At 39.1% G+C, this 21,821-nt stretch overlaps 2 protein-coding genes across 2 annotated transcripts in view; one reads left to right on the top strand and one right to left on the bottom strand.

The window, feature by feature from the left end:
* Positions 1-21,821, top strand: part of cdc73 (cell division cycle 73, Paf1/RNA polymerase II complex component, homolog (S. cerevisiae)) — a 50,697-nt gene that overhangs the window by 19,026 nt on the left and 9,850 nt on the right. The window contains exons 10-13 of the mRNA XM_066691774.1: positions 684-748; positions 17,958-18,015; positions 19,031-19,066; positions 19,611-19,698. Of these exons, the coding sequence (XP_066547871.1) occupies positions 684-748; positions 17,958-18,015; positions 19,031-19,066; positions 19,611-19,698 (247 nt within the window). The remainder of the gene's footprint in view (positions 1-683; positions 749-17,957; positions 18,016-19,030; positions 19,067-19,610; positions 19,699-21,821) is intronic.
* b3galt2 (UDP-Gal:betaGlcNAc beta 1,3-galactosyltransferase, polypeptide 2) lies at positions 7,061-13,626 on the bottom strand. The gene is made up of 2 exons (XM_066692095.1): positions 12,925-13,626; positions 7,061-10,026 (listed from the first exon to the last, which is right to left on the bottom strand). The coding sequence occupies exon 2, from the start codon at positions 9,764-9,766 to the stop codon at positions 8,483-8,485; it is 1,284 nt and encodes a 427-aa protein (XP_066548192.1). The 5' UTR covers positions 9,767-10,026; positions 12,925-13,626; the 3' UTR covers positions 7,061-8,482.

Below are 21,821 nucleotides of genomic sequence, written 5' to 3'. Positions count from 1 at the left end.
TGGCCTAGCCAGTCACCAGACCTTAATCCCATAGAAAATCTGTGGAGGGAGCTGAAGGTTCGAGTTGCCAAATGTCAGCCTCGAAACCTTAATGACTTGGAGAGGATCTGCAAAGAGGAGTGGGACAAAATCCCTCCTGAGATGTGTGCAAACCTGGTGGCCAACTACAAGAAACATCTGACCTCTGTGATTGCCAACAAGGGTTTTGCCACCAAGTCGAAGGGGTCAAATACTTATTTCCCTCATTAACATGCAAATCAATCTATAACTTTAAAAGTTTTTCTGGATGTTTTTGTTGTTATTCTGTCTCTCACTGTTAAAATACACCTACCATTAAAATTATAGACTGATCATTTCTTTGTCAAATACTTTTTTCCCTCACTTAAGGTCCAGTTAGATTTAACACTGTTCTCTGGGTTTATGGTGGTGCATTTACATCTGTCGTTGCTAGACCATTGTACTGATATAATCTGATCAAAAGTTAAATCCTGAAGTTATTCTCTCGACCAACTGGATCCTGTCCATCATGACGACAGAACAGTTTTTTGTTTTTTAGTATCGGAAAAGTACAGAATTTTCGGTATACTGTGCAACACTAACGTGCGTTTCGAAATGCTTTTTAAATATTTTGCGATTGTTACTCATTTATAATTAACTGAAACAACATGTTTTGCTTTATTTAGAAACGGAGGGTTTCAAGATCGACACCATGGGCACTTACCACGGGATGACTCTGAAGTCTGTGACGGTAAGTCTTGTTCTGCTGGTTCTCTTCTATATGAGTTGCACCCCTTCTGTAAACTGTAAGACTGATGCGTTGATCCTGAATACATCCGCACTAGAGAGAGAGGTGTATGGAAGTGAATTCCCTTTACTGCCTACACTTTCATTAAATGTATTACAGAAGACTTGTTTAGAATATAGCGCATAAATATGCAGTATTTGTGCTTGATCACTAATAAGCACTTTCATGATAAAGTAACCAGTGTCAAAGGCTTTAATTGTCTTCAAATTCTATAGATTAACATTCTGAAGGTGGATTTTTATTAATGTCATGCTATTTACATTTATTATATAGAGGATAAACCTTTTCTTTATTTTACCCTTGATGCTTTTAATAGAACTACCTTTTGGGGTCTGACCAGAAAGGTCAAATGTCACGGACCTGAACACTTGATTTAATAACCTGTTGATGAAACGTATTCTATTAGTTATTAGTCTGTTTAAATCTGTATTAGATTTAATACCAAATGAGTTAGTCTGGCGCTGATCTGATGTACATTTACTTACCTGCTGTCATTCATGGAGCATAGGTAAAAATCTTTAATGCAACTGGAAGTTATTTTTTACACATTTCTGGGTGGCTTTATCTTTCCCTTGTGGCATCCTCCTTACCAAGTAATGTGATTAATTGCAAATCTTTTGTTTTCACTGCCGTTGATTTCTGCGCTGACTTTGTTCTGCTGCGATACATTTTTAGAAGTGGATTTACCGTGAATAATTAAGTACATGTGAAACCAGCGTGGTTTTACATCCAGTGTATCTTCCTTTCCGATTGAATCCCTGTCTCGTCAGCAATTAGGAAGAGAGACTGGAGAAATAGTCACAATACAGAGGGCATGAGGCGTTAGGGTACGTGCATTTGCATTCCCTGTGTGATTTAGTACGTAAATAAATAAAAGGGTAGTTTTAATATTTAAATGCAAAATTTAAATCGTGAAGATATCTGCCTCTGTTGTATCAGTTGAGCCCTGAGAGCCCAATTATAGCATCCTTGAACCGTGTATAATTTACTAAAAATAAATAACTGATTGATAACTGCATAGAGTGATGGTTTTCATTGACCTACCGCTAGCCTCCTGTACGTTTCTTATGGTTTACTCCCACAGCGTATATAGATCAGTTTGATTAATTACTTGGCTCGGGTCTGCTTCCTTCACAAGGTGGCACTTTGCACCATTAATCACTTCATAAGCCACAAGCACGTTAATTTATTTCATAACCATGTCTGAACTCATAGCTAGTATCCGCAGATGAGTATATATGGAGTAAATGTGTTCAAGTATGCTACCCACTGGTTTATTTTTCTTCTAACCTTCATTTTATGTGGGTTTATAAACCATATTGAACATGTAGGCCTATATTTCTACAGAAGGTCGATTTTAGGGAGTTGGTTTGAGAGCTCAAATGTTTTGCTCCTTGCAAGCAGCTCTCTTATGACAGTTTTACAAATCCAGCAGTGAATCAAGAATAACCAGCTTCCACAGACTTTAGGTGCACCTCCGCACGTACCTGTACCCCTAAACATGGCTGCCTGCTTTTCCATTGCATTTTCGTTCGGTACAGGCCCAGGAAGTGAATGTGATGCACCAAAGGGGACACTTGGCATTCTGGGATTTAGAGTTCAACAACTGGAGGCTTAAACCTGAAAATGCTATAAAATTTGGTCTGAAATGTTTTTGTGGAATCTAACTGACAGTCTTCGATAGGGCGACCGTATTTCCTGTGAGGTTAAAGTGCTGTTGGTAGAAAGTTAGTGTCTGGGTTTTCTTGATAAAGTATGTGGCATGTTTGCAATGTCTCTCCTCTACAGCTTGGATGCAGCCATATTGATCTATTGGATGATGTTTAGGTTGTCTAAATTTCTCCTGTGATTTCCATCTTTTGGTTTAACCATTTTCAGTGTGTTTGTGTTGCATTTAAGATCAGATCCCTTAGGATTCAATAACAGAAACCATTAAAAATTCTCTTTTTAACTCATTCACTGCCTGCGGCGATTATAGTGTTTAAAACTGAGTGTTTACTGCCCGGGGCATCTTGTCTTGGAAAGAAAATGTATTCAAACTTTATTCAAAATCCACCACCTGCTATGTAATCAAACACAACTTTCAGAGAGAATATTTGAGATGTCTGTAGAGCAGTCAATTATATGTTTTTGTAGACAAGTATTTTTCTGCAATTTATTATACACACACATTTAATGTTTCTGAACTGAAAAATGTTGGCTACCATAGTTTACCTTTTGGTATCCCACTGAACTACCACACAGTAGTGATCTGTCCACCCCTGTACTTGGTAGAAGGGCATCCTTTGCCGTGTGTGTGTGTGTGTGTGTGTGAACAAAGTCCCATGCCTACTGTGCCACTCTGCTTGGCCATAGTTCAGATACCCACATGTTGAGAACCGGTTTACCAGCACTACCAGGATTTTTGGTCTAATGCATCATGTACGACACCTACTATAAAACATTACACACATCTCATGCTTGACTGTATATGGTTACACTTAACGAACTGTCAGGAAGAAAGCACGCATCACAAGACAGACACCCGTTATCCCGCTATCTCTTTCCTGTCCTGCCTGCATCGGCATGCCTGTATTTCATCACATCCGACACGGTTTCATGGGCTTGTCCCGTGGATCTCTTCTGTGTAGCTTCTTGTAATAGTCGTCCTTGACTGTCCGTAAATTTCTCTGGATTATTTCCTTCTCTTCATTCTTAGTCATGCTAGACAATTCAGTCCGTTCTCAGCTTTCACCTGTGGTAGTTCGGTAGAGCACAATGAGTCTTTAAAGCAGAAACTTGGACATATTTAAATATTTCAATATCTGCTATAGATGTCTCAACACCGAAAGAGAGGCATATATACACAGGGCTTATTAGCCATTAATTTGGATAAAGTTCAATACAGTTGCTGATCAATACTTGAATGCTGTGACTCATACAAAACTTGGGTTGATAAAGTACAATTGTTGCGTTTTGTGTAGAAAAACTACTGTGTGGTGTTCTCTCTCAGACTACTATGCTATATACAAGATGACATGATATTGCTTGACAAATAAGTGCATGTATTGATATTATTCAGATTTTCTATTTTGTTTGCTAGGCCACCCATAACTTCTGTTTGCAGAGCTATTTATTTTTATTCTGCCAATATCTTCAAATGCCTCCAAGGTCCAAACTGTTAAACTCGCCAGCATGGTAAATGTCGAGCAGTAGTTCTCAGTCCTGACCCTCGGGGGGCCCCTGGGCCTGGCTGGCTTTCATTCTAACCTGAACTCATAAATTAAACCCTTAATTGTCTTATGACCATGTTTGCGATTTGTTTTTAGCTCCTAAACCAGAAAATTGCTGTTGGTGTAATTGGCTAACTGGGTTGGAATGAAAACCCAGAACAATGGGGTGCCAATCATCCAATCATCTGCAAGATCAAAAGGAGCATTTCATTCTGCACCCAGGGAGAGATGCCAGGTATCGGTCTACTATATTTAATTGCTCTGCGCTTGTCTGTTTTTATAAAACACATGATGACCAGTGCTCATTTCCCTCCCAATTTAAGAGCTGTCCCTTTTTATTTAAGTTTTCATTCCCTTTATCAAGATTCCTGCTTTTTGTCTCTAATAAAAGTCTGATGCAACAAGTTAGTCTACAGCATCAATCATTGCAATTAAGCTCAGGCGGAGGGGACGAACACTGAAAACTTCATTAGAAACAAAAAAAGAGGCTGAGATTAGAGTGGTTGTAAACTGGGTTAACTTTTATTGCCCTTATTTTTATAACTTAGATTTTTACGTGAGGTTTCCTATAAATATATTGTTGATTGGAGAATACAGTCAGTTGAATGACCGAAATGTGAATTCAAGCAGTAGCCAGAGATGAAGATGTTGCTCTCTCAAAGGCGAGAAAATGAGAGAGATGCATTTTAATTCTGAATTGTATGCATCGTGAATATTGTGTATCTAGAATTCGTGTATCTCGAGAGATTAGACGTGTTATATTCTACACTTAATTATTGCGTTATTTCAACTTTTCACCCAGAACTCCACGAGTATGTGATGTGGGAAAAGGGGTCGGTCAACTATTTTGTTTGGACTGATGGGTCAGTGTGAATGATCTTATTCCCATTAGTGATGCAGTGTTGATGTCAAATTAAATGTACAATTAGAGATTGGCTCATCGCTGGAAAATTTCCATCTGCCAGTCCATGTGAAACTCTGTGAAAATCTGCCATCTGTTAGAAAATGTTAGTGAATATTATCTTGGCTCAGCTGATGGCCTAGAAAATTGCACAGCATAAAAATCTCCTGTGAGTTTAAAGTGCCATTGGCAGAAAGTTAGTGTCTGGGTTTTCTTGAAAAAGTTGTGGCCTTGCCTGTTTTGGAAGTCTCTTCTCTACAGCTGTGGAGGCAGCCATATTGATTTATTGGATGATGTTAAGGTTGTCTAAATTTCCTCGTCTTTTTTGGTTGAACCGTTTTCTCCTGTGTGTTTGTGTTGCGTTTAAGATCAGATCCCTCTAGGTTTCAATCAACAAAAACATTAGTATTTTCTTAACTCATTCACTGCCTGTGGCGATTTATAGTTGCACAACTTGAGTGTTATATACTGCCCGGGGCAAACTAATTCAATAGTCATCAGTCATACTCTCCTATTCCTTCATCAGTGCTTTCTTTAATAAAAATAAAAGATGGGATAGTAACTACTAACATATAAAAGATGTACATTTTGGTACCTTCCATACCATCTTCTGCCTTGAATAATGAATAAACTCTTAATAAATTATTTGTTCTGTGCATGTTAATTGCTTAATGCTTTGATAGTATGTAAACCTGTAAACGCAGTTGCGGACTCATCTTGCAAGTCCTTTTTTGCATAACATTTGCTATCAGCCTCTATAAGTGACAATACGCTTTTTGATGTCATTGGTTTCATGACATTTGGGAGTGTTTTGCCTTTTATCAGGCAGTGCAGTTTGTGACTGTTAACGTGTACAGGATACACACCCTAAACCACTAATTACAGCTTTCAGTTTTGCAGTTTTCAAGGGTGTGAAAAAGCACTGAAAATGCAGCCTTTCAAATTGCATTCTTTCAATTTTAGTCCAGTTTTTTTAGATGATAATGTAGTATAACTGTCAGGAAACCCGGGTGATGCATATGAAATATAACAGATTTCTGAGGTTTTAAACATTCTAATTCTTAAATTCTTTAAAAGTGAAAGTATACAATTTGAGTGGGGAATCCTGCGCCATTAATTTTTTATTTCCAATAAAAAAGTGCAGTTTTTTTTTCTTTACTTTACAATGATCTTATTGTTCCCCCTTTTTGAGAGTTGTGATGTGGTCTTGTTTAAACTGACCAATAACAACATCTGTCCAGCTCTCTTGGTCTCATAAGGAACTGTCCCTCCCCATCCCCCTGTAGAACAGACTCACAGAAATCGACCCAACTTGAGCCACAGTATTGCAACTGTCAAAACTGTCTTTGTGTTACCAGTTTCACATGGGACTGAAAACCACCAGATCTTGACCTGCTTTTAGAATTTCTACTTCAGTGAAACGTAGTCCTATACAGATCCAGTGTGAAATATATACAACGCAGCATGATCGTGTTCTTGGAGGCCGTCCAACAGTCTGTAAAATCATTACCTCGGACGTCACACGTCCTTTTAGTCCTATACAGACAGACAAAAAGCACCGTGAGAGTGTAGTTTTGTTCTGGGTGATTTGCCTCCACATGGCTATTGACCAAAAGAGCAAAATCAATCCGTAAAATAAAAACGCCGGTATACAGAGAGGATCCTTTCAATGTATTCATGACTGTGAAACAAGAAGTCAAGCCTCATTCAGGGCTGCAAGGATTCAGCCATAGTGCTGTATGTCTCGCCTGGTGCTGGAAAGTGCATTGATCCCAGTAGTTTTAAGCTTGATTGTTTTCAGTGTAATCTTAGACTGGTTTGTGTGCGCAACTTTAACAGAAGTTACTGTTCGAAAATAACAACAGGTTTTTCTTTGTGAACTTGTCTACTTGTGGGAGTTTTGAGTTCTCTCTGCATACTTTACTACAGAATTGATTAAGGAACAGCCAGAAGGTCACGTGTTCCACAACAACATGTATTATTCAGGCTGGTTGGTTTATAATGTTGAATTACTACTGTCGGTGGTTTTAATGGTTATTGCATTTACTTGTAGTCACAGCCATTGCGACTGTGTTTCAGGCATTCGGCGATCATAGTGTTGATTCAAATATAAAATGAGTAAAGGATGCATTCAATTCCATATTATGCTATAATGAATGGGTGTTAGCCTTTATTTACAATTTCAGTTAATACATCACAGCATTTAAGTTTGGATAACGTATAGCAAAAGCAGCATTTCAGTGTTAAAGCTAGGATTGTCCCACTGGCAGAGGGCACACAGCTGTAAAGGGGTTATCTTAAAGTATGGTTGTGTACCATCCTTAAACATCTAGTTTCCATACAGTACATGTTTTACCTTTTAATTTGCACTGTGGCATGATATTAAAAGACAAAGGTTAACGTTTTCACATCTCTACGGGGGGGAATCTTGTATGAAGTCTAAAAATGAAACTTGTGCATAGTGCAGTAGTAGTCAGTCCTGTTGATTTGATTTTACTATAAATATGAAAATAAGATGCGTTTGAAATGTTCTACTTCAGCATGGTTTCCCATTAACCTTTGCCTACCCCAGTAAATGTATCTAAATGTAGCATGTAAGTGCTTTCATGGTTTACATAGTTAGTCTTTTATTGGTGTGTTTGAAATCTTTTCTAAAAGAGATTGACGGTCAATTTAATGTTTTATGTAAATTGTTTTCAAACCAGAACAATAATGTTAGTAAGTAACCAAATGACAACTTATGTCATGTTAATGTTTCTTTACACTATTCACAATGTCAAATAATGCACATAAATATACTTAAATATTTGACTTGAAACTTCAAGTAAAACAAAAAATGTCTAGTGAGTCATATTATTCCCTTGGTCAGTAGTTTGTGAAAGGTTCAGTGTTTAGAATCAGGTTTGATAGGATTGGGTTTGTTGTAATTAAAATGTGTTCTGTGTGTTTAAGTCTTAGCTGTGGATTGTTTGAAAGTCTTCCATGTTTGTTTCTTGGATAGAGTGGGGTAGTTATGCAAATCTGGATAATTTAAATCTAGTACACCACAAATTAAATGACATACATTAGTACTTTTTAGGGAACTATACCTAAAATATTGAATTGGTAATAAGTGGATACAGGAGTCCTATGTATTGTGTATGGTGTGTTCAATATTTTCAGTTAAGTCTCATTGAGCTTTGATTCCTCGTTTGTGTCGTCCATGGACACTAAATGAAATGACAAACAATGCAAACAGCCCTTTGCATAGTCCTCTAGCAAGCACTGATGAAAGAAGCCAACATTTTCTTTTTCTCATAGTTTTATTGGCACCTGAAGTGGGAACCGTACCACTGATGTGTGCATGCGCTCAGTATTGCACAGTCGACAACACGATCTCCATCCGACCGCCCCTCTCACCCCCAACTGTCCTTATCTGTGTTACACTTAGAATACATGACACTTCTTTTCAACTTAAAAAAATAATTTCCATTAACGCCGTTCACAGCGCCAGACCGCTGTGCAGGTCTTTTATACGGGGACTGCCTTCTGTACATGCTTATTTACACCCTCGACAAAAGTTCATCACGGGCCCCTTGTCCAGTGCAGCTTCCGGTGCCGGTAGCGTCCGCTCTTCTCCTTGGCCGCGTTGATGCAAGCGTTATGCTTGTTGATCTGCAGGTGGTTCCAGTATTTGAGGAGTTCGTTAGGCTGAAACTGGTGAGAGGTAATCAGATGACTGTATTTACAGCTGGAGTAGGACACGCGCCAGTGGTTGAACACAAACTCGTTGGGCGGTGGCACTGGGTCGATACGCAGCTTGGCTAGGCAGATCCCTACGTACACGTCCTCCAGGTGCAAGCGCCGTATACTAAGGGAGGCCTTGTAGATCTTCTCCGCTAGGTCCCCCGAGAACACGTATCCCGTTCCGGAACAGAACACCGGGTACCGCTCACTCGGGTACAGTTCGGGAGGCATGTACCACTTGCTATCTTTATTTCGGTTCGGAGCATAGCCTCGCATCAGGTAGCCGGTGAAATAGTTGCGTCTAGGTGGGATATCGGGCCTCAGCAACTTCTGGATTAGGTATTCCGTGTTCACGAACATGTCGCTGTCCGTTTTCATGACGTAGTGAGTGTACGGACAGTGTTGGGCCACCCAGTTCATTCCCATTAGTGTTTTGATGGTGAGATTGTAGTAGGTATCCATGTACTCCTGCTGGATGATGTCCCGGTGGCGCTTGCTCTCCTCCTCGATGCTGTTCTGTAGGTAGTCGTTCTGGTTCTTCCCCACGCCCAGGAGAAAGAGCCTCACGAAGCGTATGCCCACCGCGATGCTATCGTTGCCCCAGGTTTGCCGAATGGCATTCCTGGCCTCGATCTGTCTCGGTTCCGCTGCGATCAGCAGGATTAGGAAAGGGCTGCTGTCTTTGCACTTGTCCGGCTCGTTGATGATGTAGCGGTACGGCTGGGCATTCGGGTGCCCGCCCGCCCCTCTCTCCCGGTACAAGCTGTTGTTGGCACTCATGGAGTTCTCCAGGCCCGTGACCCCCTGCAGCACCTGCTCGGCGTGGCTCGAGTTGAGCGTGACCTGCGGTTTCGGCGGCGCTGGGAGAGTCTCCTTCCAGAGGCCCCTCAGTGAGCTCTGGTTGGTATCGCCCTTGGGGGAGCGGAAGCCCCGCACGGTGTATGCCACAGGGTTCTCCCGCAGGCCCGCCCTCCCTGGCAGCCAGTCCTGGTGGTTAAAGAACAGGAAGATGCCAAAGAGGAAGACCAGCGACAGGAGGCCCACGATGTGCGTGCGGAAGAGTGAGCGCTTCACGTTCCACGTCATCTTGGTCAGGCAGCAGTGTCGTCGTCGCCACTGCATGGTGCAGACGTAGGAGGCGGCACGCTGGGGCTGTCACATCTAATCAAGTCGAACATGTATTGCAAGCCGTGCCCCCTTTATCACCAATGGCAGATGTGTGTTGTTGACGCCTGCACTCGGGGCTAGGGAGGTGATTGCATGTTCTCCGTGTGACCCAGTTTCAACTGCTTTTGAATCTGTCAATGTCACGCGCCGTCATGCTTTGAGGGCAGGGTTTAGTGACGGCAGCTTTTCCTTCAGTTAATTTTCCCCTTTGTAATCTGAAAAAGAAAGACACAACAGAATGAAAAACATAGAACTTTATTCATTTTTTATTTTTATTTTTTTCCAAGGGTTTGTTTATTTCCCCACCTTTATAAGCTTAACATATTAGTCCAATTGGTGCTGTAACTGTTTGTTGCTGCTTTGTTCCTTCCTTGTTTTGAGGTTTTAAAAGTCTAAGTAGTGCTAAAATAATCAATGCATCATTAATTGACTACAAATTGTTTTATTGTATAAGGTAGCTTTAGATTTAGAAGTGCTTTGCTACATATATTCCTTAAAATGCAAACAATGCATTTCCTCTTCCAAAACATTTCTGTTTTGCCTAATTAGATGATGCATTATCTACCCCACATCTGTATACATGTTTGTTGGGAATGCATAGAGTGCATAGTGAGCTTGTCAAAGGCCCTTAACACTTGTGTAAGTTTCCCCATACACAATATGGTGCTCTCGTGGCATTGTATTGCTCTAATGGCCTATTCCTATCAGCCTCCCGCTGTGCTCGAAAAGCAAGTGAGAAGATGCATCTGTCAAAATGAATTTTCAGGGTCCGGCAAGCACCACTGCGAAATCCACACACAGCAGCAAATAAGTCTTCACCCATCATTCACCACCAACCTATACTTGTCAGCAGGGTGTTAGGAAGGTTACCTTACATACAGTTTCCAAAATTTATAATGTTACTTCAGATTTTTATATATATATTATAATTTTTTTTTTTTTTTTTTCTCCCAGCAGTGAGTTGAAATTGTTGTGGTGTGTGTGTGTATTTTAATAAACAAATGTCGTCCAAAGAGTACAGAGCTAAAACTGCTATAAATCACAAATGCAAATTGAATCAAACATCCATATTTTATCGTATCAGCCTGTGCATCATTTGTGGCAGTTTAGTGTAGAAACATTCCCCATATATCAGCTTTCATTAGTCAAAGAATTGCATTTTTTATATATATACACATATATATACACACACACTAAGTTTCCGTATTTACAAAGCTGAATGTCTGAAAAGGGTTTTAAGAATCCCTAAAGTTTGCTTAGATATGCTGAGCAGATATTGTTTTGTTTGAGGGTTCTCCATGAAATGGGATTATTTTACAGAATGAAGTGAAGTTCATTGTTTTGCAGTGGCCGTGCCTCGGGCCCTGTGTCTTAGCGGAACACGGAAAGGTCATTTGTGACAGCCGTCCAGACTGCACAAGTGTGTACAGACCCATTTGTCAATATGCTCTGACATGCACTCCGTCGTGACATCTACAAACAAAAATGATAAGGACAGGAAATAAGATAAAGACTCCCTATGAAGTGCAAGGTACACAGTTTACCCGACGGATTAATGGATTAGTGTTTTATAGTGTTGGATCTACAAAGAAGCCGGTTCAAGCACAATGCTACGTTGTACAGATTACAGGGCTGGTCTGATGTCAAATCATGCACTACCTATTGGAGACTCTGAAATTGTGTTTGTGGACGTAATGTAATCCCATACATTATTCAATCCGCTCCTCTTTGCTCTGGTAAAATCATTCTTATTTGACTTATTTTGTTTATTAATTTATTCCTAGTCCTGGATCACCACCAATGTGATTTTGTTGTATTGTTGGAGGCCTTCTGAAATTCAATACATATTATTATTCTCACAATAGCTTTGCTAACTAAAATGTTATGATCAAGTCTGTATTGATCCCATAATATTAAATGTCATTAATTTCACAATTATGCTTTTTTGTATTCGTAAGCCTCCTGTAAGTTTTATCGCATTTACTGATGTAGTTGTTTACAGAAAACAAGTTACGTCATTTTGGTTGACTGTTACTTTGTTTATATGGCACTGTCTGTTCCTGTTGAATTCATTATAATGGATTTTGTAGTTTATTTTATTTAATAGGCACTCTTCAGCCTAAGCTTATTACTTACTATGCAAATAGTCTTAAGTGTTTTTTTTTTTTTTATAATCTAATTGGTAGATTGAATTAATTGAAACTGTTTAAATGTTCAGAAATTACTTTCTATAAACAGATGTTAGATTGTCATTATCGTCAGAAGCAAAACAATTATGGAAAGGAGTTTGTAAACATTTAGAAAGGTCTAAGACATTATCCGTGTGTGTGTATGTATGCATACATGTTCTTGCTTGTTTACCATGTGAAAATGTGACTGTGTAATTAAGTGACTCCCACCCCCCAAAAAAAAATCCCAGGGTGCATTAGTGTCCGTCTCTGAATATGGTGGGGTAGTGTTTATTTTATCCGTTGTAGGATGTATGATTGTACCTTTTGAAAATTTGAGATTGTATGTCTTGAAGGGGATAGGATGACACAACTGCATATGCAATTTGGCTAATGTAATTTGACTGCATGGTCTGTTTTGGTGGTTCGGTGCTCACAGCATGTCAGATCAGAGGCAATTCATCACAGCCTTTAGACACTTTATGTACTTATCAGGTTTGATGCAGAGCACCTTTATCAGTGACTATTTTTGTTTTTTACAAAATCGAAACTGGAAGGTAGACATCAGATCTAGAATTGAAATATTTCTAAATCCTGATGTAAAAGGCTTGCCATATGAATGCACTCTAGTAATTTAATTACGGGAGAGCACAAGGAACAGTGTATGATTAAGATATGAAAGGGTGATGTTTTCTATTTGATTATTGCAGGAAGCGGTGTGCATTAATTTCACTATTCAGCGATTTTTACTGAAGAAGCATCTCGGCTTTTGATCTATCTGTTCTTGGGGGTGGGGGGCAGGAAGGGGATGCTGGGAAATGAATTGAATCCATTGAATCTCTGCCTCACTGCTCTGAATTACACGATGCACTTTTAAGACAGACAATGGGCCTTTTGTGACCGCAAAAGCCGTGACAATAAAGAAAATGCATATGACAGACGTACCTCCTCTTGTAGCCGTCCGCTCGCAAGCACAGATGCTCGTGCCTTCTGCAGGCACGCTTGGCACACCATCACTCCAATAACCCAAAAATGTAATGTCGTTTTTCCCCCCTAATCATGCGCACATCCCCATGCGTTCTTTCTTTATACTTGGCAACCAATCCTCCCATCTGTCACTGTCAGACTGCAGCCATCACTTCCGTTCCCTTCCAGAGACCAAGATTGTTTTTTTTTTTTTTTTTTTTTTCTTTATTCTTTATCCTTCAGTATATGGCTTTCCTTTTGATATTTCGTTTTGCCAGGCAGAAGTACTGCAGCTTCTCTAGGTAAAATGCCAGGGTGGGTTAGCAAGCTCCAACAGCTGCTGTTATCCTTTTTTTTTTTTCTTTCCCCCCTCTCTCCTCCTTTTGTTAAATAACAGAGGTTTGCCTTCTCCGTCCAGTATCCATTCCTCCCCTGATTTGGTATTCTCGGGCAAGCACTACTTGGAGAATGCACCACTCGATCGACATAGCAGAGACGACCAGGAACTTACATGTTCCTTCATGTTGCTAAGCTGGATCTTGCTTGATGAGAGAGAGCTCTTCGCGGGAAGCTTTTCTCATATCCTGATTGTGTCTGTGGTCAGGAATGCTGTAGACTCCCTCTGCTGCTCCGAGGAGGCAGCTGCTTAAATGTAGACTTTGACAGACACTGGAACGGCTCATTCAAACGTCACTGCTTGCTTAGCAGGGGATCCCACGTGACCTATTCATATTCATTTCCTTCCCTTCGCAAGCGGAAAGCCGTTTAACTGTTTGTAAGCAAGGCTTCGTTCTTGGTACCCTCGCCTAAGCTTGCTTATTTCCTGATTTAGGCAGTGGTTTTATCTAGCAATGGTTGCTGATTAGAGTACATAAAGGCAAGAAGCATCCTATATCCTTTCTATATTTTAGTTTGTTGACAAAGCATCAGTCACTGATTACAATCTGGGTGTATATTGCTTCCTGGCTATTCCTTCTTTTTTGCTTTTGGGTGCATTCACTTTCCTTTGGTTGGTATTAATCCAAAGCAAAGGTTTGCTGTGTCCGTGGTTTATGAGGAATAGTTTTACATAAACATGAATATTTTTTTCAGTGACTTGAGTCTGTCATTATCTTAAATATAATCCTGTAGAAATGTCAAATGACCTTTTTTGTACACTTCATGATTTCATGACTTCAGGGTTTTATTTATTCATTTTATGTTTGGTTTCATGATATCTGTACTGATAAGGCCAAAAGTAGCGAAATACTTTTCTAATATTTTAATATTCTAGAAGGAAGGCTGAAAGCTTTAATGTGATTTCTGTTTTTTGAAGAACTGATAATATGGCTCCAGAACCGTGATCTTGACCTGTTTATTAATTAATTTCCTGCTCTTCACAAGCAGAAAATGCTAACTGTTTGTAAGCACAATGCAAGGGGAGGGTTCATTCTCGTTACCCTCACCTTAAACTTGCTCATTTCCTAATTAACCGATACTTAAATGTGCAACAGCAGCTAAATGTGCTCTACATCTCATGCATTAGGTCGGAAATGTTAATGTATTGCTTTGCAACATGTTTTTTTGTAATTGTTTTTGATGTGTGGGTTTCCTTTTTAATCAGTCTTGTACAAATGAAGAATAAGATTTGCGTTATTGCGTTGTAAAACAGTTATTCCTCAGATTCTTTAGTTTTCTCTTTTTGAGTTTTTTGTAAACTCATCTGCTACAGTTTTCAGACTCCACTGCTTTCATATTGAAGATAGTTGCATTGAACATGTATAGGAAATCCATGAGTGGTTTATTTGAAAATGGCCTTGATTTTGACCTTTGATCTCCTTCTAAGGTCTATTGCAACATTTTATAGCACATTTAGCTCTATACTGCCTTAGAGGAGATCGACCCATGTTTTCCATAGAACACAGATAGGAAACCTTATATGGGCTGTCAAGACGTGACCCTGAAGTTGACATTTGACCTTTGGTCAAATTCAGTGATTAGAATTTATTTTTTAACTTTCTCCTAAGCAAGGCTCATAGCAGCAGTGACTCCAGATTTCTAAATACCATCAAAGGTTTACTGATTAAAACAGTCCACACACCTTGATCTTGACATTTGACCTAAAATGTTTATATTGCCCTAAAGAGGGTAGATAAACGGATGGGAAACATTATTAATGGTATTAAATTATAACTTTGATTTCGATATTTGACCTTTCCTTCAAGGTAAAACTCAATAGGAGTATTGCAAATCTCTCAAAGCTGTAACCTGACTTTCTTTTGATCAGTAAACCATGATGTTCTTTACAAATCGGATCTTGACCTTTGACCTCTCCTTGATCAGTCAGTCTTATAAAAAAAAATGTTTATAATGCCATAAAGATGGAGGTTACTATGGAACACAGATAGCAACTCGTATAAGGTTTGTTCAAAAAATATCCTCTATTGAGAACTTTGCTCCTATGCAAATTTCGGCTTTCTATGGAACCTATGTATGATCGATGTAAATGCCCTTTCCCGTGACCTTTGACCTGCCGGCCGCTCAAATGTAAAACGGGCTCCTTAATCCTTACAGAGAAAAGCTATCAAGCTGCTTTAAAGCTACAATTCTTTAAAAGGGGTTTATATACTAATGCACTGAACTGCTTACATTCATCAGATGTTTAAACACTTATAGCTTTTAGTTTACAAAGCAGGTGTTTCTAGAAACTCCTCAATCTAGTCATGCATGTTATCTATTGTTCTCAATTATGGATCCAATATTTGTCTAAAGGCCTTATTTAACATCTAATGCACCTTTTTTGGGTGTTTGGTCATAGGTGGTGCTTCAGCATTGTCTTTGTTCTGTCAATTTGTGGTTTCATTAATTTAATTAATCATATGCCCATTGATTTGCAAAACATTTCAGTAGCTTTAGACACTAGATTAAACTATCACTTAATTGGTGTTCCTATACTTGCTGGTGCTATTAAGTCAAAGACATCAGTCTTCGTAGATCTTTGTATATAAATATCTTTGTCTTAATTTTTACTGGGCAAAACAGGGAATCTGCATAATAAGGGTGAACTTTGTGACTATACACAAACACATGAGTTGTTCTATTGTAGATGTTTATGCAGGATTGCTGGATTTTTCCACATGCTGGATTTTTCCACATATGCAGGATGTTGAATACTTGTGTACATGCATACAAAGCCAGGCCTCCATACTGTGTATGTGCCTACATGTTTCTATATTGGCATCTTAACATATTTTCAGAACTGAATAATTTCTCATTTCTGTGTTGTCATATGATTCACTTACTTAAATAACTTTAATTAGTAATAGTATTTAACTTGCGGATGCTTAAAGTTGAAATCTCACATTGGATATATAGCAACTATTTTCCTCTTAAATTTTGTTCTTTCTATCTCTCCTACATTTAAATATTTTTCAGTACAATTAAGAGCTCTGTTCTGCCCCCGTCTTGCCCCATCTCAAAGATTGGAAGAGAGAGGGAAAGCACCTCAAACAAATTAGTATTTTTTTGTTTTTAAAATCCGAAATAATAGTTTTGTATGGAATATTCAGGCGTGTTAAGACCGGTTTATATGGCTGTAGTTATCACTTACTCCAGTTCCAGATAGCTTCAGAATTATTTTTCCTATCCGTCTCTTGACTGTTCACCTACATCTTGATCTGTAGTGTTGAGTGACAGGAAAGGTAGGATTCCATGCAGATTTCCTGTGCAGTTTGTGAAGTCAAAGCATCTAAAACTCAAGCTATTTTAACAACGTGCTTTGAATGCCATATGAGGAGCACTCTGTCAGAGCTGTTGGGGGTTTACTTTAAATGCTACGTATGATCCTTCTCTCTCTTCTAGGTATCAAGCGCTCCTCCATGAATTGTTGTAATGGCACTATTCATCTGTAATTTGTTCTGTAAGGATTATATAAATTCAAGATATAAATTCAGTTTCCAGTATCCTGCTCTGCTGCCGATGCAGTATAAATGTTTATTTAAAGACTAATGTAATTTATTGCAGTTGTCTGATTTAATCGGCCCAAACTGATTCTAATCCCTTTGTCATGGACAGTATATGTTGCTTGAAATACCAAGATGCAGAAGTGAGTCATACCTTATGAGTAATAGGTAAGAAGACATTTTCAGAGTGGACACCCGTTTAACTACGACGGATGCTTTTCCGATTGTCTGTAGTTAAAGGCCACTTTGTTTTAAATTTTGTTTTCCGTAATAAATCCCAGGTTTAAAGTAGCTTAAAGAGACCATTTTGTGTAGATTTAGTATTTTAGTGTTGCTCGTCATGTTTGGACGCATTAGTATTTGTCATAGATCATGTGACTTGCATCTTCACAGAGACCCAACACATAGGAATTACACTTTAACAGTGGTAGAGTGCAACCATTATCTTTTCCTATAACTTTACTGTGTCTGTTCTATTTTTTCTTACCATTTATTTTCAGTTGTCTTGTCACTTTGCATTTCTCATGTAATCCCTCCTTTCTGGGGGTGAGAAGCAACTTTCTACACAAGATATCACCAGCTCCCCCTGCCCACTGTTTATGGTATTGCATGGGTTGACAAATCCATTAAAAATGTCAAATGCAATAATATTACAATGTAGAAAGTGCTCAATTTGAGGACAGCCTTGTTTGGGTTCAAATGTATGCCAAGGTTGTCCTGGTTGTTTCAAATCGGCAGTGTAATTACAGCACAGTTGTTTTGCTGCTTTTGTGCAGTTCAGATTGTTATAAATGGGGGGAAAAAAATATTGGACTTTGTATATAATGTCGGATTAAAGCGAAAAATAATCATGCAGGTCTGCTTAGAGCTTTTACAATTCCTCTCTGAAAAAATGAGTATTCATGCTTTTTCCAAAGCTGCTGTAATACAATTTTTTTGCCTGGTGTAATAGTAATGGTTTAACGGTTTATCCAGAGTGTTTTTGTTTTGTTTTATTTTGTTCTATTGTATTTTACTAGTTTGGATCAATTCCGCTGCAGTAATAAAAAATGCCATTTATTTTCTTTACAGGAAGGCGCTTCAGCCCGAAAAGCACAGACCCCAGCCGTGCAACCTGTACCAAGACCAGGTATTAATGCTGCAACCTGTTCCTTTATTTTAATTTACAAAGTAATGTGATTCTAATGAATATATCAATCTATCAATCAATCAAACGATTTATTATTACAATCGCTCCCTTTGAAAAGTTTTGTTTTCAGTTAAGAGATTTGATGCAAACACTCATTTCATGGCTGTTTTTCTTAGTTTAAGAAGGTGCCTTAGTGTTACAGGCACCAGGAATAGTTAATATGCACAATATGCAGAATTTGTCGGTCAGAGATGTGTGTGTAAGTGTGTGGTGAATTTTTGAAGTCTTGTCTCACTGTTGTGAAATCGCTCGTGTACTGCTTCCTAGTCACAGGTCTTGTTATGGTCCTGTTTCAGGCCACTGTCATGTCCAAACTTAAGTTGGAGGGAGAGGGCATATCTAGAGAGGTGGGGAGAAGGGGTATCTGGAGAGGGGGTAGCTAGAGAGTAGGGAAAGAGGGGGGGTAGCTAGAGATGAACCTCTTTTCTTGTTTGGCACCAACTTGATTGATGTATTAATAAATGCATGTGCGTCAGGGGGGCGAAGATGTGCAGTACTGCCTCAGAGAAGGAAGCCGAGATTCAGCTCGTAATAAAGCCTCTCCCGATTGTCTGCGTCACTCCGGAGCTCGAAAGCCAGCTGCGATTCTCTCAGCTCTCCTCTACTGGCCCGTGGATTTGCTTCACTGCCACCATTTTCCCTGATCAAATGTGTGGAAGAAGATGCGTTGCAGCACATTTCATTACAGCAGCCTGGCGTGTGTTGGAGAGAGAATGTATAATTTTGAGAAATGTAATGTAGTTTTGGAAAGTCTTATAATAACATGGTGGCACATTTCAGTTCCCCCTTTGCTGAACTAGTTGAGGAACTGAAAACTACAAATAAACAAGGCCCATGTCTGTACACACAGAATCATAGATCATCCTGTATTCCTGTATTGATAATCTGATGAGCTTTCAAACTTTCATTGCATGTGATGATTCATTGACTGGCTGTATTTTACTTTTTCTCCTAGTTTCTCAAGCCCGACCTCCGCCAAACCAAAAGAAGGGTATGATATTACACTTATTCTATAATTGCTAGATTGGGTCAGTGTGTCATTAGTACATATTTAGTCATAAATGCTTTTGTGTAACTACTTTTGTTCAAGCAATTTAATGCATAAGTACTATATATGTCAATGCCAATACCATGCATAGTTTGAATTATCATACTGACATTTAGAATTAATGATTGCAGTTTATGCTTAATTTTTTCCTTATTTGCAGCTTTTTGCTGATTTTTGCAGTTTATAGTGCTATATTAGTGCATTTAGGTGTCTTTGTGTTTGTTTATCCCCCATAACGTTAGCATATATATTCATTATTATACATTAATTTAAGCGAGTTTGAGACGAACTAAAACAAAATCCTAAATGCATCTGTAAGTGAGTCTCAAAATAGGTCTTCAAAGAGAATATATGAATCACATTTTAGTAACCGTGAACTATTTAATGTCTAGGAAAATGAATTCCGCTTTGGCAAAGAAACTGATAGTAAAACCGCAGAAGAGAATAATTGTTGCCTGTTCTCAACTCTCTTCTTTGTTTTGTTTAGGATCTCGAACCCCAATTGTCATCATCCCTGCAGCTACGACTTCATTAATCACCATGCTTAATGCAAAAGAACTTCTTCAAGACCTGAAGTAAGTGCCTACACAGAAACTATGCCAATTTGCATAGTCACATTTTCTCACATGCATACATTAATGCCTCTTTAAAAAGGTGTTGGGGGGCAGTACAGCTTTGGATGAAGTCTAGTTGTTAAAATCATCGTTTCTGTCTGAAACATTTGTGTAGGATTCTGTGACTATCAAGCATTTCTCAGCATCAACACTGATCAGCCATTTTATGATAATGACCCATCTTTATTTTAGCATTTAACTTCTTGTATATGTCGTAAGCGTTTCTCTTCAAAGTACAGGTAGCCCGTTTTACATAATCCTTATAAAGCTGGTGGTTTTGGCAAACTATTTTGGGCCGTTCTTATGTAAAGTTACCTGTATTGAATGGAATATTTGATCTCGAAAAAGGGGAAAACAAACGCTACTACACACGACTGTATGGCATGTTGATGTATTGGCTGCCTTCAGGATCAGACATAAATCCTGTGACAAGAAATCCCTTGTGGAAGTGGTTTGCATTTAAAGTGTACAATTAGTTATCCTTTTCTGTTACTTGTATAGCAGATCTCTGGTGTAGGTTAACGGGGAATGGATGGAAACCCCCCCCCCCGGGCCTTTCAAATTTGGAAAATTGAACCAAATATTGTAGATGATGACTTTGTAATAAAAGTACTGCAGATGCGCTGAAGGCGGTTTACATTGCGTGTTCAAGGGATTTTTTTCTCTTTCCTGACGCATGTGATGCGTTAAGGACTCGTGCTAAGCCAGAGTTCAGGACATTGACAGCTGTTGACCGAATCGCTGCGCTCAGCCGTGCTTCCCCAGACCCGGCCGTTGAGAAGGATCAGGCCAGACCAGACAGACCAGCGTAGTACCTGCTGTTGCCATTGACCGCCCCGGCAGAGCGCGTGCGATACACACAGACATCGATAATAGCAGGATGGCTCTGTAGCAAGGCTTTTTGAAAGGATTTCTAATTTCTTTAAGTGTTGCTTTGGCAAATGTGAAGGTTTTTCAGGGGAGGATTAAACCTTTCTCTCTGTCAACGAGGTTAAGATGTTGAATATGCATTTGATCTCTCTCTCTTTTTCTGGTTTTATCGGTCTTGAAAGGCATCACAGCTTTTTGAAATGCATGTTGGCTTTCCTTTGTGGGTATCTGTGATGAACAGAACTTGTGCTCATGTTCTCGTAAACAACTCTGGTCTTGTGACTCCGGAATGCTGCTCAGTGTCATTAGTGTCAGAAATTAACATTTTAAATGTCTATTCCACACGTTCACCTGTGACTATTTTATATGATTTCGGTAGTATATATATTCTCCCTACACTGCAATACAATTTTTGCAGTCCGCAGTATAAGCTTGTCCATGTAATTCTCCTGGATGAGAAGACTCCTACAGCTGAAGGTCACATGGATTCATAGTAACCACACCGGTATTAGTTACAAATGGCTCTACTTTATAATGTATAGCAATACTTCTAGACTATATCCTTGATGCTTGCCATGCTCTGCTGGTCATGATCTAAGAGCAAATGCAGAGTTGTCAACTCACGGAAAATTCCCTATCTTGAGAACTCGAAACAGTGAATGAGAACAAATGTCCCATCTGGTTCATTTGGGTGCCTGCTAATAACCTCTAAGTGTGTCATTGAATACTTATTCATGAACTAAATATGTTTAATGTACTTGTATACTACTATATAGAAGGGGAATCAGCTGGTGAAGACTGCAGATTTGAGAAGGATAGTGTCCCTTAAATGTCCCCCTAACATGGTCTTATTCTTTGATCCCACAGCATTGTAAATATAATCGCCTGTATCTTTACTTTGCTGATGTGTGTAAATATTTAGTTTCCACTACTAATTTAATCTTCCCCTCATTCGATTAAATGGATGATTCTTGAAGGAAGCCGGCCAAATGAGAAGTGGGAGCTCGGAGGAAGTAAAACTTGGCTTAGTCAGCGACTCTTTGTCTGCAAACAGGTCACTTCACTTCCTTATGCCCACGCAGCCCCCAGAACTAGGTACGGTGCTGAGAATGAGATGCAGCCTTTTAGATGAGCGTGGATAAATTAATTCCAAACCCATTGGCACGAGCACAGTGTCTGGCATTCACAAAATACATTATAGGTTTTATTATTTC

Source organism: Amia ocellicauda, chromosome 19 (genome assembly GCF_036373705.1).
Source record: "Amia ocellicauda isolate fAmiCal2 chromosome 19, fAmiCal2.hap1, whole genome shotgun sequence".
In the NCBI taxonomy this organism is placed as follows: domain Eukaryota; kingdom Metazoa; phylum Chordata; class Actinopteri; order Amiiformes; family Amiidae; genus Amia; species Amia ocellicauda.
The sequence above is the reverse complement of the archived record's forward strand: the minus strand, read 5'-3'. Positions and strand labels throughout refer to the sequence as shown.